This window comes from Ursus arctos, unplaced genomic scaffold (genome assembly GCF_023065955.2).
Source record: "Ursus arctos isolate Adak ecotype North America unplaced genomic scaffold, UrsArc2.0 scaffold_24, whole genome shotgun sequence".
Classification (NCBI taxonomy): domain Eukaryota; kingdom Metazoa; phylum Chordata; class Mammalia; order Carnivora; family Ursidae; genus Ursus; species Ursus arctos.
Genome location: NW_026622919.1, coordinates 28,739,259 through 28,755,107, shown reverse-complemented (window position 1 = coordinate 28,755,107; position 15,849 = coordinate 28,739,259). Strand labels below are relative to the sequence as shown.

General features: G+C 43.0%; 1 protein-coding gene across 6 annotated transcripts in view; it reads left to right on the top strand.

Annotated features, from left to right (window-relative positions):
• MMD (monocyte to macrophage differentiation associated) overlaps positions 1-15,849 on the top strand; it is a 55,153-nt gene that overhangs the window by 18,354 nt on the left and 20,950 nt on the right. For 3 of the 6 annotated variants that reach the window (XR_008961186.1, XM_044389323.3, XM_026513202.4), the window contains exon 6: positions 398-467. Coding sequence is in view for 4 of the 6 variants with exons in the window: in XM_044389323.3 (XP_044245258.2) it covers positions 398-467 (70 nt within the window). In the remaining 2 variants the exon portion in view is untranslated. Of the gene's footprint in view, positions 1-397; positions 468-1,465; positions 1,509-6,104; positions 8,004-15,849 lie in introns of those variants that run through there. The other 3 variants (XR_003320101.4, XM_026513201.4, XM_026513198.4) reach the window with 2 other exon arrangements.

Sequence of the window (15,849 nt, the reverse complement as noted above, 5' to 3'; positions counted from 1 at the left end):
TTGTGACTCAACTATAGTATTTTAATTAGAGGCCTAATGGTCTCCTACTGGGAAAATATATTCATTGGAATAGTTTAAGAGTTTGCATTTCTTTTTCTTTCTTTTTTTTTTTTTAAAGATTTTATTTATTTATTTGACAGAGACAGAGACAGCCAGTGAGAGAGGGAACACAAGCAGGGGGAGTGGGAGAGGAAGAAGCAGGCTCATAGCAGAGGAGCCTGATGTGGGGCTCGATCCCATAACGCTGGGATCACGCCCTGAGCCGAAGGCAGACGCTTAACCGCTGTGCCACCAGGCGCCCCTGCATTTCTTTTTCAAATAAAAGGGGGGGAGCTGGTATAGAAATGATCTAAGTATTGTAGGAATAGATATAATTAACTGCTTTTCTATCCTACAGGTATAAAGTGGTTGAGCTCTTTTTCTATCTCACAATGGGATTTTCTCCAGCTTTGGTGGTGACATCAATGGTAAGCAATGGCTTCATAATTTTAACTATTTCACCTTATTTCCTTTTAAATTGCTGGGACTCTTCATTAGTGCACATGTACGATATGTAGCTTTTCTTTCTGAAGTTATGACGTCTCCTTTAACTCCAAAGAAAAAATACATAAATAACAAACTGCCTGCAATCTATACTAGCTCCTGGTTCTTTCCATATGATAATCTTCTCTATGTGTTGCTTTTGGGTAGCCATTGTGTTCACCCCACCCGTACCCCACCCTTCTCCCAAAGAGGCATGAGGTCACCTGCGGATAGGTATTTTTGCCTGAGTTATTTATTGTCTTCACCATAAACCCATGGAGGGTAAATTTTTTGATGTCTTAAAATGAAAAAAAACTATAAATTATTGACTTCTTAAACTTTAAGAATTAGAAGGACCACAAGAGGTCAGTTGCATTAATGTTTTATTTAGTATTTCCCAAAAGTCTTTACTCTTACTTTTCTTTCACTTGCTTTTAAGTCATATATATTATTTCTCTTTCTCAGGAAAGTCCCCCCCTCCCTTTTTTTAACTTTGCTTGAAAATTTCTTTTGAGGACTTTCATGGGGAGAAGTGTAACATTACCTATAGCAGGCGGTCAGTGTATATGTTTTGAACTCCCTTTCAGATTGAATTGCTGTTGAGAAATCTATGTGTATCTATCAGTCAGTTTGAAAGAAAAGCATATCATTATAGCCTTGTGATCCCATCCAACTGGTTACTTTGTGCCATTAGCTTATGTAGGGCCATTAGCTCCAATGTCTTAGGCTCTGCATTTTTTGGCATTAGCCACTTTATTAATTAAGGAACTTGTAATATGTCTAGTTTGAGTTCTTTTCTCAGTCTATAAAAGTCAGAAGAATTGTACCTATAATTTCACTCTTGAGCTCATAGGCGCATTATAAGAATGTATATAGCCCCTACCCTGGTCACAAAAATATCTGTAAAAGGTTTAGAAGTTATAGATTTGCTTGTTTTTTTCAGAGGATATGTCTTACGAGAGTGTCACAAAATATGTTTCTTTAAGGTAAGAGCTTTATGATAGGTTTAATAATTACCTAGCACCAAAAATAAATATTGTTTAGTTGGTAAAGGCAACAGGGAATAGTGAAGGGAAGGAAGTGAATGATGGAAACGAGAAAATCTGCCTTGAAGGCCATATAGTTAGAAGGCAATTCAGGACACCCAAAGCAACATAAGCAAGGTCTGTGTGTGTAGGTTACTAATCGTTACAGTAGAACATCAAATAAATTCCGTTGGGGTATCAGAAGAGCAGGTTTATCCAGTATTTTTACTAGCCTAAACCTTGGCATTTTCACAAGTTGTACAATAGTCGGTGACTAACGTTTATGATAGTCAAACAGGATAATGCTCACATTCCCCCCGCCCCCCTGTAGAACTTAGCACTAAGCAGGAACCTACAATTCACTTTAAGAAACTATCATAAAGTTTTAAACGTCTTTGATTGGGAAAAGCGTAGGCTGCTATGGGAGCACATGACCCAAGCACCAGAGGAAATGATGTTCAAGCTGATTCATAAAGACAAAAAAGAGCCAGGGATAGTTGGGATGATGCAAGTTGGATAGGAAAGAATATAGCGTGAAAGAAGCCCTGGAGAGGGGGAAGCAGTAGCACCTTTGAAGAACTGAAAATAGTTCCTTGTTTGGAACATAAGTGTATACCTGTGTGAGTGTGCCTCTATGCATGAGGTGGGTAATTATGCAGATAGCATAAGTCTTGTAATAAAGCTGGAGAGCTAGACAGAGATCAGATCAAAAAGAACTTCATAAGCTATCTGAACTAACAAACAGTATGACTGGACACTCAAAGCTTTGATTCTGGTCTGAATATTGGGCTCTCAGAGACTTACTTTTTTCTGCCATAAAGAATGATAAAAAAACTGGCAAAGTATTTGAAACAACTGTTTCTTGGCATTGGGCCACAGACACAGGACTGTGTTCCTTGAGGGAATAGAAACCAAAAGATGAGCTTCAAATTTGCCCCAGTTTTCTCCCTGAGGACACTTTCCAAACTGCGCCAAAAGGATGTAGAGTGAGAGAGCACCAGTCAGGGTGGAGGAAACAAAAATCAGTATTTTAGCTACCGAGCCTGCTGCAGTTTTGGGGTAGGATTCTGGAGAAGAGGGAGCTTCACAGAGAAGTGGCTCCAGAAATCTATAAAAGGGTTTCCCTGAGTCCTTGCCCAAATACTACACTGAATCTGTGCAGGGCAAGACTGTGCATGCCCTGGCCGAGAGTGGCTTTTGGACAGCTGTGAGATAATAGTCCAAATGTGCCTGGTGCTGGAAGATAAATCAGAGGCCAACCAGCCACAGTGGAGAGACCATGCTGAACAACTCGGGTGTTCAACTGAACCTAGCAAGTTGACCTCCACACCTTAGGAGAGCTACTCCAGCTCTAGACTGCCCTGGAACTGCCATAACAAAGCCCAGAAACAAACCTGGAAAGAATAAAATTGATCCTCTGTACATTAACTGCCTCCCAGAACAAAACTCAACATTACTGAAAGGAAGACAATAAAATATATGCTCTAACAGCATGGTATCCATTTATCCAAACAAATATTACTAGATAAGCAAGAAGCAAGAAAATGTGACACCACACACCTAAGGAAAAACAAGTCGGGTGCCTGGGTGGCTCAGTCAGTTAAGCGTCTGCCTTCGCCTCAAGTCATGATCCCAGGGTCCTGGGATCGAGCCCCACATCAAGTTTCTTGCTCAGCGGGGAGCCTGCTTCTCCCTCTCCCTCTGCCTGCTGATAAATAAATAAATAAATCTTAAAATAATAATCTAAATAAATAAAATCTTAAAAAAAAGAAAAAAGAAAAGAAAAAAAAAACCAAGTCAATAGAAACAGATCCAAAGATGACAAAGATGTTGAAATTAGCATATGAGGCCTTTAAAACATAATGAGTAAACAAATGAAGAATCTCAGAAAAGAAATGGAACTACAAAAAAGGAACTGAGTGGAAATTCTAGATTTGAAAACAGTATGTTAAGAAAAAAAATTTTGGAAGGGGTTAACAGACTGGATATTGCAGAAAAGATCAGTGAACTTGAAAATGCATAGACATGCTACAGACTGGGAGAATATATTTGCTTTCTCTGTATGTCTGACAAGGACATGTATATGGAATATATAAAATACTCCAAATGAGTAATAAAGAGTCAATCCTATAAAAATGGGTAAAACACTTGAACAGACACTTCACAAAGAAAGGTACATATGTATCCAATAGGCCCTTGAAAGAGTTCTCAACATCATTAGTCATCAGAAAATGAAAATTAAAACCTCAATGTGCTACCATAATATGCCCTGGAGAATTATTAAAATTAAAAAGATGGACAACACCAAATTCTGGCAAAGATGTGAAATAACTGGAACCCCAAGTCATTGTTTGGGTAGTGCAATATGGTATAACTATTTTGGAAAATTGTTTAGCAGTTTATTATAAAATTAAACAGATTTATGACTCAATAGGTTGTACCCAACAGAAACGAAAACATGTATTTACCAAAAGACCTCCATGAGCCCCAGATGGAAAGAACTGATAAACAAATCATATTAAATAAATCAAGGGAATGCTAAGTAATAAAAAGGAATGATTGATGAAGCACATGCAGGAGTCTCAGAAATATTATATTGAGCAAAAAAAGAAGCCAGACACAAAAATAAGAATATAAGTTCAGGAACCAGACCACCTTGGTTCAGATCCTGATTCTGACACTTAAACACTACGTGGACCTGAGCAAATTATGTAATCTCTCTGTTTTAGTTTTCTCATCTGTAAAGTTGGGACACTAACAGTACCTAATTTAGGGTTGTGAAGATTAAATGAGTCAATATAGGAGTACACTTCAAACAGTGCCTGGGATAGAGTAACAGCGTAATGACCCAGGTAATGAAGAAAACAGGTTTTGTTTTAGGATTAACTACGTTCTGGTTCTCTGAAAGTTGAGAAGTTAAATGTGGTGTCTTGAGGAACTGTTACCAGAGTGTATGTCAGAACCAACCTTTATACATAGCTTGGTCTCTTGCTTATTGTTTTAGTGGAAAGAAAAAAAGAGTGGTATCTTTTGGGCAGTGATCTGCTGTATGGATTTGTTCAGGTTACTTCATTCCTCTGGTTCTACTCTCTTCATCTCTAAAATAAGGAGGTTGTGATATGTTCGATGAGTGACTTTTTACTGTTTGGAAATTATATGCCCCTTTGAGAATCTGATGAAGACCTTCTAGAAAAATGTCCCTAATGCACATACACAGAGAATTTTGTACAATTAATAGACATCAGTTGCTTTGTAACCTTTAAAAAATAATAAATGTGTGGTATTTGGGGGTTTTTTGTTTTGATTTTGGGTTTGTTTTTGATAAAAATCCATCTGGCTGACTTTACATCTTACAAAGGTTAATGAGAAACCTGTTATCAGTTGATTTGGGTTGGCTCCTTCCCCATCTTTTGATCTTACAAAAACTGGGGGGGCTTACGTGAACTTTGAAGGAAGGACTGCTCTCTACCTGTGGCACTATATCCTCACGCCTGGTTCTTAGTTTGTGGTTGTCCACTGCTGCCACTGTCTAGGTGCATGGGGCCCATTCAAGTTGGTGGCTGCATAAGAGCTTTTCCATGCTCCCGGCTGGACCTGGCCATAGTCCAAGGCTCCAGGGCTCAGGAGCTTGCAGTCACCAGTGCCCAGGCCTCTGGGACACCCACACACCCATCCTCTTCCAAGGCCTTGCCACAGTCTGGCTTAGGTTTTCGCCACCCTGCAGAACCTGAGACTTTCTATTCCTAGTCCTCAGGAATCTGGGAGACTGACGTGTTCATCAGCCTCCTAAGCCCTGCCTGTGTTCTCTTCCCCTCACTCATACAGCCCCGTTTAATTTTGAAGATGGGCCTAGGTCTTGGAAAACCAAGAACAGCCTAAAAATTCTCTTTTTTGTGATAAAGCACACATGAGTGTTAACTTCCTGCTGAGCTAAGAAACACCTAGGCTCACAGACAAAAAAGCCTGGCAACATCGAGAAGATCAGGAAGTGCATTATCCTTACGTGCTGTCTGATCTCCGAGGTCCCTTGTAGCTGTGATTTGCCCGTGTCAGCCATAAGGAAGCCGCAGGCTCACACAAGCAGGGAAGTCTCAGAAAACAATCAGTGTAGAGCAGAGTTTGAGGAGGATAAGGGAAGTGAGAACCCGGGTGAGATGTCAGTTACAATGTGATGGTGTGGGCGCGCCTTAGTAGGGAAGAAAGCTCTTAAAGGAGAAGATGAAAGCCAAAGATTGTACTTTCTTAAACTGAAGCCCCGTTGTCTGGGTGTGACTGCAGTCTGCTTCAGCGTGCTGGAGGTGAGCAGAGTGTACTGCTATTCACTGTGGGGCCCGTAGCCCGACTGCTCCCTCCAGTCAAGGCAGCCAACCCCCAAGGGTGGTTCAGGGTGAGGGACGAGAGACTTTCAAGTTTAGTTCATGTTCACCGATCAGGATGCTGTCCGTGCGACTCCTTCATCGTCTAGAAGATCAACAGGCTTCGGGGGAATTGCAGTGATCTCTTTAGTTTGTCACATCAAGAGTAACATCAAAACCTCTTTTTTTCCTCTGTTGACAGAATAACACTGATGGACTTCATGAACTTGCCTGTGGGGGCTTAATTTATTGCCTGGGAGTTGTGTTCTTCAAGAGTGATGGCATCATTCCATTTGCCCATGCCATCTGGCACCTGTTTGTGGCCACGGCAGCTGCAGTGCATTACTATGCCATTTGGAAATACCTTTATCGAAGTCCTACAGACTTTATGCGACATTTGTGACCAATCTGTACTAGGTCTCAAAACCAGTATTATTTCAATTATGGCACTTGGGAGTGGGGTAAGAGCTGAAAATTGCACAGAGGAAAAAAAAAAAGACAACTGCACTGACTCTCTTTATATCTTTTGAATATAATTACTGTGAAAGTATAAAAGCTGTGTTCTGGAATTTTCCCCCTCACAGCAGATAAATAAGGTAGTGAATTAATTATTCATTCCATTCCACTATCATGAAGGACTCCGGATAGACTTGGCCAACCAATGTTTACAAAACAATTTTGTATTTTAATTTTACAGATTTTACTACATGATTTTTCTAAATTACTAGGTCAGGTTGTAAAAGTCAGTGCAACAACAGAGCTTCCTTTTTAAGAGAAAATTGTTTCTATCACTTTCCCATTAACTGTGTGAAGAATCATGGACAGAACTTACACTACTTTTACCATGTTTCATCTTGGCATAACATGGTTATTTTTTAAATAGAAATTTTCATTTTTTGTAAATTTTTAAAGACTATTTCATTGAAGCACATCTCTGCGGTTCCTCATTCACGTGAATTTTTGCAGCAAGCTGTCAACATTCCACAAACGAACAAACATTATACCTCTTCTGATAGTTTTATTAAGCATAGAGAAATTGCCAATTTTTAAAAATTGTGGTTTTCCAAACTTTTCTGCCAACCTCTGACTCTGAATTCCATGCTGCTTTGGGCCATATACTTGACCTAGTTTGGTTTACCAGTGATGGAAAAGTATTTTGATACCATTAACTTTTTCAAAAGATTCAACTTTTTCTCTATGCCTTTGCCATGTTTTCTTCAGGATCTCTTTCCACAGTGGATGAGTACTCACATCTGTGTTATGATGGTATTACTGAAGTGGTCATCCGCTGAAGAGTCCTGACGAGCGTCATGAATTACAGTGCATAGTGGCATCGCCTGTTTGGTGCCCGTCGGGGAAGTCATTGTCACTTAGCTTAATGTTATCAGTCTGATACTCATTTTCAATTGTGGAATTAGATGCACAGATTCACATTCCTACCTTTCCCCTGTATCTCCTGATACAGTTTTTTTCTTTTCCGTAGAAGAATATTTAAAGCATTGTTTGATAGATAGAAACTCATGCGTCTGTAGTTCATGGGTTATATCCTGGCTCAGTGGAGTGGTATTTAATATATTATTTTTGGTTTTCCTTCAGTGTCTTATATTAAGATTAACACTGGTTGCTTTGTTTATGAATCTCCGGTTGGTGTTTTAATAAATGAAATAACCTTGCCTTTAGGTCCGTGCTGATATCGACTGTTGGCTAGATGTGGGTTTGATCAGTGGAACAGTTGGCTCGACGACACATTTAGGCTTATTCATTGAAATTTTGTACTGATGTGGCTTTAAAAGAGGGTTTATTTTGGGTGTGCATATTTAGAACTCTCTGATTTGGGTGAATTACGTGGGAATAAAGAATAGAAGGACTGGTATTTGCTGGTAAATTCTTAAGTAGGCAGGGTGCCCAGTGATAACACCAACCAGAACACCCCTATCTGCATGATTCTGAACATCCTGATGTCTGTTGTTTTGTGTATATTGTTTTTAATATATTAACTTTTGTGGATTCATTTAAAGTCTGCTCAAAAGTAACCCTGTCGAAACCACTAAGATGTATGTAAAAAATTGTGCTGTAGACTAGAATAAAATTGTTGCTTGGATTTGTTCCACTGTCTCTAAATTAGATGACTGTGAAGATGATCATGCATTTTTGAGAGCTTGAGCTCATCTAGCATTGTAATTGGTATACTAGCCTTGTTTGCTTTTCTTTTTTTTTTTTTTTTTAAAGTCAGGATAGAAAAACAAATGCGCCTGTCATCTAGAACTTTCTAGTCCACTTTTTAATAATTGAAATGCCAGAGCCGGCTCAGACATTAAAATCAGCACACGTTTTCAGTTTAAAATATGCTAGTTGGGGCCTAAAGATTGTAAATGTTATAATGATATATCTTTACCAAGAGAAGGCTTTTGGTTTAGTTTATAGACTATCCTGTTGGATAGTCTATAGCCTACACTTTTATATTAGCGACCGGACACACATCATATTGCAAACAAAGTGAATGTTCGGTGTCATTCCCTTTTCTACAGTGCAGGACGCAGAGTCAGGGAGCTGGGGCAGGAACGCAGGTCACCATATACACAACTGCATTTTCAAAGTCAGCAAAAACAAACCAATCAAACTTGAGCTGAAAATCCACTCAGCGTGGACAGCGGTTTGGACCCTCAGGCAACCCTCCATCAAACATAATTTTGAAGACAGAGTGTCTTAAAGTGTTATTACTCCCTAGAATTCTGTCCTCTGGTCCACCAGGGTAACCTCGTCTATTTCTAGAGCATCCGCTCACTCCTGTGCTCTCACCTTCCTGATCAATATCTTCAGCCTAAAACTATTTTCTAAAGACCAGACCTCTCATCATCAACTGCCCAGATGCCCCTCGGCACATTTCACTCAACCTGGCCCAAACCGAGTTCATTATCTTTCCTTCTTCCCCCACCACCAAGCCCATTTCTCTGAAGTTTCCTAGCTTGGTTCAGGCCATGGCCAGAGCCTCCCATCCCTCCTTGGTTTGTGTCACACTCAGACCCAAGCAGCCAGCCAGAGCTGTCATCCCTGCCTCAGTCACAACTCTCTGATCTGCTTGCTCACCCCACCCCCCCTCCCTCTGCAAGGCCCTACGAAGTCCTAGGGAGCTGCCCTCAGGCTGCTGCGGCCACCTCCACCGTACCCCTGCCACTGGTTCCACCCCTCGAACGAGCGCAGCCGCCGCACCACAACCAGCATTATCATCCCAAAATACAGTTGAAGCATGGCTCTCCCCAGCTTTAAAACGCCCACAGACTCTTAGCCTGTACGACTCAGGCCAGCCACCTGGTATCTTCACATGCTGACTCCTCATCCGCCCTCCCAGACTAAAGCCCCACAAGACTCCAGCCCCACAGTGAGTTTCACAGCCTCCCCCCCAACACTGTGCCCTCCTGGTGCTTTTGCAGCTGCTGTTCCACAGCCTGGGATGCTCTTCCCCAAACTTTCTCCTACCCTGGCAAACATTTCCTCATTCCCAGCCGCCATCAGATGCCCTCCCTTTTGACTGCACAGCATTGATAGTGTGGCCATTGTCACTGGGATTGAGTTTGCTTCTGTGCTCCTGGGCTGACCTCCTTCGAGGCAGGAGCTGAGTCTCCTCCACCTCTGTCCTCAGCTTGTGGCACAGCACTGGGCTCAACGTAGGAGAGGGAGGAGGGCGGGTTGGAGAAGAGAGACTGACAACGAAGTGGTTTGGACCAAGTACCTCTTGTCTATCGTGAACACTGTAGCAGGCTCTGTCTGCTGGGAGCCTACTTGAGGCTTCCTTGGCCTTACTGGCTTCCCTGACCAAGGGTCAGCTAGAACATTCACAGCAACGACAGGAAAGTTGATGAATAATTGTCATGGAAATATTAGATAGTGTATGCTCAATAAGGAAAAAAGCCAGCCTTGTTTTTTGAAGCTTCCAGAGAACGAACTATCAACCATTTATAAGCCTGGAAAACTACTTTACCTACCCTACACCCCTTGGGTCCTCTTTTTCTGAACATATTAACAAAATAAACAAAAATAACATTCAGTTCTGCAACCGTTGAGCCTTAATGTAGATTACACTCAAAAAGCAACTTTAACATAACGTTTAAATACTATTTTGTATGCCTTTACTCTGAAAATATATAAAACACTTGGGAAAATAAAGCACAGAAAAGTTTTAAATCACTGAATTCATTCATCCTAATACATGTTCATGTATTTCCTGTAAATATGCCGTATATGTGATTTTGTATACTGCTTCCCCCCCACACTTATTTTATAAACATTTACAATATATTATTATATAGTTTTCATAGCCAGAATTTACAATGGCTCTACCTTTTTTCTGGACTGGAGATATGCAGCCTATTTTGCTTAATCATTCACTTAATTTTATATTTTTAGATTGTTTCCAGTTTCCATTATAAACAGTACTACAGTGATACCAGGGCATAGCTTTGTCCATATTTATGATTGGGTCCATTAGGTAATAATAATAAACTATCGAGGGCTTCCCATTGAGGACTGTGCTAGTCTGCACGGATTATCTCATTGAAACTTTACAAAAATCTTTATGGGTAGATAATTCTGTTATCCCCATTTTACAGACGAGGAAACACAGATGAATTAGTTTCCTTGTCCAAGGTAAGTGGCAGAACTTGATTGAACCCAGGAAGCCTGGAGTCTGTTTTCATTCTCAGGAGTGCAATTCCTGGTTAAAGATTTATTGATGGGTCTACCCAAGAGAAGACCTCTTAAAAATAAAACTTACTCCAAATCTCCGTATTTGTACTGGGTATCTGTGGGTTATGGCTACTCTTCTATGCCGATTAGAGGAAGAACGGAATACGAATGTTTCCAAATGAAACCAGACCACAAAGAAGCTGATTCCCCTCCTTGTGAAGCAAAGTAAAGTTTCCCAAGAGGGCCCAAGCAATGTTTTTAGTTTGACAAGGTTAGAATGACTGCGCTCATGTCTTTCTGCTGCTTTTGCTATTTTAAACGGATAGTGCCAACATGTTCTTACGTTCTGTGCCATGCCCACCTACATCCCTGCGATGTATTGGTGATGTTATTTTTCCAAGAAGCGGTGCCACTGTGCACTCCAGCCACTTTGCAAGGGGAGTTAAGCTATTCTCATCAGGGGCCTTCAACACAACAGAACACTCTCCTTCTCCTACACAGCTCATTATCGCTCAGACTTTCACTGCAGTCAGAAGGCTTAAACTGAAAGAGACGAGCGAGGCTTATGAGGGCCTTGGGAAAACATGCTTTGGAGGCTTACCTCATCTCCTCGAAGCGGTCACAGGTCTTCTTGCCATTCTGTGCCAGGCCAAACTCGGTACGCCCAATCAAATGTGTCCATTACTGGAAAAGTCAGGAAAAGGTATTGATCAAGAGGATTTGGTTCTCTTAAAATCACGAATGTTTTCTGAAGCCCATCTGTGAGCTGTGTGTTGAGTTGGCGTGGAATCATCAGCCAGCCTGTGACAGATTGGGTGAGCTCAGGCAAGTTACGGATTACCTCTGAGCCTCAATTCCTATCTGCAAAAGGGGTATAGCACTTACCTCATAGTGCAGTCATAAGGATTGAATAATAAACCCAAAGTGTCTAGTTTATGCATTCTGGCATATGATTGGCACCAGATAAATGTTAGCTTCCTTCCCATGTGGCCAGGCTTTTAAAATTATGGTTAGAGGCCACCTGCAGAGATTTTTCATGCAAAAACAACCTGAAGGGAACAGTTCAGTAGCACTCCAAAAAAAATCTTGTGCACCTTTTAAACCTTAAAAATGAGAGTACACTAGGGCATCTGGTCACCCCAGGCTTTCTGATGATTTTGTGCCCTTTGTAGCAAATGTTCTTTAAATATTCACTAAATTCTTGAGACAGAGGCTGAATATGACATGGAAAATGGTAGAAAAGGAAGAAGCTAGGCAGTTGTCCTTTTGTGCCCAGATGGGAACGTGCATACTCCACTTAGACCAAAGGCCTTCAGTTAATTGGACCCACACTCTTTGGACAGCAATTTGGTCACCATCTGCTGTTATGTGAGTATGCCTGTTGGGAGACTCACCCACCAGACCAACCCTTAGTGGCTTATTAGAGAATTATTTCTAACTACAGTGTGATCATGTCTGTGTCTTCTCGTTTCTTGCTCAGTGATCTTATAGAGTCCCGTAGTCACACATTCATCCAACAGATAATTTTGGGGTATCAGGTATGTGCCATGGATTGGTCTAGATATTGGGGATGCTGTAATGAAAAACCAAACCAACCAACCCTCCCCCCCCCAAAAAAAAGCAAAAAACAAAACACCAGATCCCTGCTCTGATTCTCTGCCCTTCCTCCCTTCATCTGGATTTGAGGCCTGATACGTTTTTGCTGATCTGGTGTCTGGCACTATCCCGATGCCTGTGGCCCGTGAACGCCAGGGCAGAGCATGTATAGACAAGGAGAGGATGCTACTGATCTAACCAGCCTTTCACCAGACGTGCCTTACTTTGTGCAAAAGTCTGCTGGGCTGAGTTCGAATTCCCTGTCCGATGCAGCTCTTGCTTTGGAGAACGCTGAAGAAACTCCTCATTTAAAGGATCCCCTGTGGTAACCTCCGCCCTCAAATGGATATTCCTCTAGCCTGAATGACATCCCTCTATTCAGCAGCTCATTTGTTCAAACCCGTCCTGTTCCTTTGAAGCAGGTTTTACCCAGCCTCCCAGGCAGGAAACCTCTGGGCCAAGATGAGAAACCTCTGGGCCAAGATGTTTTCCCGCTTTGTTTACAGCATCTGGGAGGCCTAGAGCGCCTCCTCCACCCCCATCATTCACCACTATCCTGTCGTGGGTCAACACCCGTGTTAGTGGCCAGGGAAGCAGTTCTGAGTAAAGTCAGTCTCTGCCCTCCAGGGCTCCTGCGGTCTCCTGGGGAGAAGGAGACTGGGAACAAATTAGCAATCATAATGCAACATAACCACCGTGTTTGTATTGGGTGCTATTATTGGAGAAGGAAGTGATCAACTCTCCCCAGGGGAGTCAGAGTCCTCCCTACAGAGGCAGTAGTTCAGCGGAGACTTGCAGGGTGAGTGAGGAATTACAGAGAGGGGAGAAGTGAGGGGGCAGTGGGTCCGGTGGACATAGGGGAGGGGAAACACAATATTCCAGGCATGGGAAGGAGCACATGTGGGGGCACATGGCAGGGGGAGGCCAGCAGGCTCAGGGGCAGCGTGAGGTGCCCTTGGGAAATGCTGCATGGGATGTGGGGAAGGGGAGGTGATTGTATCTATTCAGTGTGGACTGAGGGTCCCCTGTGTGTGTGTGTGTGTGTGTGTGTGTGTGTGTAAGGTGATCTTGTTTGTATGCATGTGAGTTTTTCTGCAGCAAATCCTGCATCCTAGACAGGTTTGTCCCAGTATTTCTGGGTCACCGCACCACGTAACACCATAGAATTCTTATGGAAGGCAACTATTTCATGGTTCCTCTGACCTAATCCGTGTGTTACTGTTTTAACATTGAAATAACGCATGGCGAGGTACATGATGAATTGGCTGGACGGATCATCCGTCACTGGGGATTAGTATCCTTTCCTGTTGACGTAGGTAATCAAGATCTGAGGGTATTTGGGGAGACCTTCATCTGGGCATCCAATTTATTCAACAAAGAATGAGCCTGTCCTGTGTGCCAGATGCTGGTCCAATTGTTGGGGATGGAACAGTGAACAAAACAGACACAAGTCCCTGCCTCATGGGACTGACATTCTTGCTGGGGGAAAACAGACTAAGTAAAACGTATAAGTAAAACATATAGTATGTTTTAATAGGTGGTATGGCGAATAATCAGGGGGAATGCTGGGGTGGAGGTGTGGATATGCCCTCGTGCACTTGGGGAAGGCCGCACTAAGAAGGGGTGTGTGTGTGTGTGTGTGTGTGTGTGTGCGTGTGTGAAGACCTGAGAGGGTGAGGCCCCAGGCCACAAAGACACCTGCTCCCAAAGACATTCCTGCAGAATTCCTGACTTGAGTATTTGAGTGAGCGGAGAACAGTCTTGGGTAGGAGGCCACAGGGGTAACAAAGACTCTCTCCTTCCACCAAACTTGAGTCAGCCTCCCTGAATCTTCTTTCTGACCAGTCCCTGACTTCGGTTCTGTCCTTGACCTGTTAAGTTCAAGTTTAGCAAGTATGCTGTTGGGTCAGTTTAGGGAAAATCCCCCACTCTCAATAGCAAATGAAGCTCTTCTTTCCCTACCATTGATGTCTTATAACCTTGGCTTTTGCCTTCATAAGACTCTCCCCAGCCTTATTGAAATTATTGAGGAAACAATAATTTCCCACCTGCTCCTTGGCTATGAATCCCCACTTGTCCTGGTTATACTCAGAGTGGAATTGAATCTCCCGCTTCTCCAAAACCCCACTGCAGTAGCCACCCCTGAATAAAGTCTGCCTTCCCAGCTTTAACAAGTATCATGGATAACGTTTTCTTTATCAGGGGTACCGAATAGTGGGTACATGGGGCCTTGGAAGCCACTGTATGGTCCACAGGCACACGTGTGACGTTGTTTTAGTGGTGGAATTCCTTTTCATCTATCGCTAAGTGTTAGAAAGATCCCAGCATCTGGATTTTGAATAATTAGGAGACCCTGGCCCCTAAGTAGTAGAAAGGACATGGGCAGCTTGACTTGAGTCTCAATTTATCTTTAAGATGCCGATGATAAAAATAAAAAAAAGAGAGAAAGAAAAAGAAAATGCAGATGATAGGAATAAGACTAACTTCAGAGGTTACTGAAACACTGTATAAATGTGAATTTAAAAATGAGAACCAATCTTAGGGTGCCTGGGTGGCTCAGTCAGTGAAGTGTCCAACTCCTGATCTCCACTCAGGTCATGATCTCAGGGTGGTGAGATCGAGCCCTGCATCAGGCTCCATGCGGAGTGTGGAGCCTGCTTCAGGTTCTCTCTCTCTCCCTCTGCCCCTCCCCCTGCTTGCGCGCTTATGCACTCTCTCACCAATAAATAAATAAATAAGTAAGTAAGTAAGCAAGCACCAATCTTAAAAAGTGGGCCAGTGTATTGCCAAGGAGTCTAACTGTTTTGGAGGGGAGATGTGCTGCTCAGTAACTGGGAGGGAGCCGAAGGTAGCTGCCTGACCTTCCTCTACTCCCGACGTCTCCCTGGCTGGCCTTTGCTCCTCTAAGAGAAAGTGTCTTTTTGCAGCATCTTCTCTGTCGGGCCCATTGGTTTAACTTGTGCATATGGCGCATCACTGGCAGGAATGGCAACCTGCATCTGGCTCAAGCTTCTCTTCTTCACTCATCAGCTTCAGGAGCTCGAGCCAGTGAGCAATGAAAGACTAGCTCTCCGTAGATGCCGAGCGCTGGTATGGTTCTTCACCGATGTGTTTTGGGGGCCGTGACCTGACAACCAGTGGAGAGGAAAGAGAGCAGCAAGTGATTGGGCTGTGCCAAGCCTTGATTTCCTTGTTTTGAAAGGGAGGGTTGTGCTCCCGGCTTAAAGGGCTATGGTGGGATTATTTGCAGAAAGTACCTAACACAGGACCCGACAGTCAGTGCTGAATTCCATTCTCAATTATTCTTCATCAGAGGTGCTCTGAAGATTGTGAAAGAGCCCTGGGCTAGAATTAGGGCAAAGGGGTGCGGGCGGATTGCTCCTCTACTTAGCTCCTTCCACCCTGTGTGAAGGGCAGCCCTATTCCCATCGGAGATTCTTGCTCAAGCCCCGTCTGCTGCCTGGGGCTTGCCCTACCAACCCTGTCTTCCTTTGCCCTGTTTTGGGGCCTGTCTCATTCTTATCCTCTCTGAGGAACTTGATGGCACTGTCTACTCTCCCTTGTGTCTCCCCAGCCCTGGCCTCCCTGACATTGCTGCAGCCAGGCTCCCCTCCCCCCCATTTCTGGCCTGAGTCTTTTTTTCCCTGGCTCCTCCCCCTCTACTGGTC